The sequence below is a fragment of the Cucurbita pepo genome, unplaced genomic scaffold, assembly GCF_002806865.2.
Source record: "Cucurbita pepo subsp. pepo cultivar mu-cu-16 unplaced genomic scaffold, ASM280686v2 Cp4.1_scaffold002791, whole genome shotgun sequence".
In the NCBI taxonomy this organism is placed as follows: domain Eukaryota; kingdom Viridiplantae; phylum Streptophyta; class Magnoliopsida; order Cucurbitales; family Cucurbitaceae; genus Cucurbita; species Cucurbita pepo.
The window spans coordinates 1-1,745 of record NW_019648821.1 but is presented as its reverse complement, the minus strand read 5'-3'; the positions used below and the strand labels follow the sequence as shown (position 1 = coordinate 1,745).

Sequence of the window (1,745 nt, the reverse complement as noted above, 5' to 3'; positions counted from 1 at the left end):
AATTATTGGAGAGACAGAGCACTATAATGAAGAGGGAAAAAGGAAAGAAAAGAAAAATTGAAGAGACAAGATAAGAAAATCAAGAAATGGTGTGTTGGGAGAGAGGTTGGTGGAGAGAAATTGTGTATCATCCTCCATCACAAACACAAGAGAGAGTGCTCCCAAATCAGGCAGCAAAAGTAAGAGAGAGGTGAGCTGAATTAGACCTTGCTAGTGGTGGCTTTTTTGCCAATGGTGGCCTACTCCCCACATGCTTAGTCACCGGCTGTGGGCCCACACTGACCGCCTTCTCTGACCGACAACTTAACAGCCCATTTCCCGATGATGATCTTCTTCTGTTGTTGTTATTGCTGGTGGTGTTATTGTTTTTCTCTATCCAGGGCTCTTCGGTCTCTGACATGTTTGCGATGCTTGCTCGATCAAAGCCTTCAGCTGTGGTAATGCTCCAGTCTATGCTTGCCTCACTTGGCTCATACCAGTCAGTTGATGGTGTCATTGGCTCATCGAGGCTGCGACGTGTGCCTGCAAGGGCCAAACCTAGTTTTCTTGCTTCTAGTTCCATCGAGTCTCGTCGGTGGAACATGGCAGGATATGAGACAGTAGCTGTGTTGACAGTTTGAGCGGAGAAACTTTCAATTTCGAATAAGTCTGAGCTGGCGTCACTCGCCACATCATCAACATCGTTGACAATAGTGGCAGTGCCACCGGATGCTGCCACACTAGCTAAAATTCGTGATTTTAGACTACCACCACCACCATTATTGCCACAATCTCTAGTGGTGCTTGGTTTGAAAACTTCTAAAGAATCTCGAGGTGGATCTTCGATTAAAACATGACTTATGGATCTAGTTGGAATATCTTCATTGTTGTTGGCGTTTTTTTTCAAGATGGGGAAAGTGAAACCTGTGGAGGCTATTACACGTTGTGTTGTGTGTTCTTGAAGAAGCAAACTTGGAGGAAAGCGTCTTTGAGTGCTCCAAACGACGCTGTTATCTGATTGTTGCAAAAGTATTTTGTTTGCACCTGAGGTTTTCTCAGACAGCGAAGACTCCGACTCCGACTCCGACTGAGAATGGCTACCAACGGTAGTGTTATTGTTGGTATAAGGAGGACTTGTTTTTGGCTCTAGTACCACCTTAGATTCCTGAACTTGAATCGACTTCTTCCCCGTACAAGGGCATTTAGAGCTTCTAAAAATCCATCTTGTTGTTGTAGATGACGACGATGATGGCTTATGAGATTTTCTCCCAGAATGATGATTCGTATCTCCACGCAAAACTGACACCGAGATAGCTCCTGGAGGGTTTGAGAGCAACCCTGTCTGACTATTCCAACTAGCCTCAGACGAGGCCGTCGGTGTTGTAGAACGAAAAGATCTAGCTCGATAGCTCCGACGATGATATCCATCAATGGAGTCAAGAGTGGGGGAGAATTTAGAAAGCATCATAGACGATGGATGTGTAACAACACCACACGTCCAGGGTTTGGATTTTGATAACTCTGAATCTTGGTCAAAATCCTCGTCCTGAGACGACGTTACTGAATGACCGTTACACTTCTCTGACTCCGACATCGACTCGATGTTTGTCACAGGAGAANAAACCTTGTTGGTATTGTTGGTTGAAACTTCATTGAAATACTTCTTGGCATCAAAAATACTCAGCTCAGAAGAATCATCAGCAGTAGAGCAACGAGCAAGAAACTGACGATGGTGATCACAAGCCTCTCTCTTCTCCCTCATATCA

General features: G+C 44.8%; 1 protein-coding gene across 1 annotated transcript; it reads right to left on the bottom strand.

Moving 5' to 3' along the window:
- Positions 1-166: 166 nt before the first annotated feature.
- On the bottom strand, positions 167-1,573 carry LOC111786790 (protein PHYTOCHROME KINASE SUBSTRATE 4-like). Its single transcript, XM_023667013.1, has one exon. It carries the CDS (start codon positions 1,571-1,573, stop codon positions 167-169), a length of 1,407 nt encoding a protein of 468 aa, XP_023522781.1.
- Between the last annotated feature and the right edge of the window lie 172 nt (positions 1,574-1,745).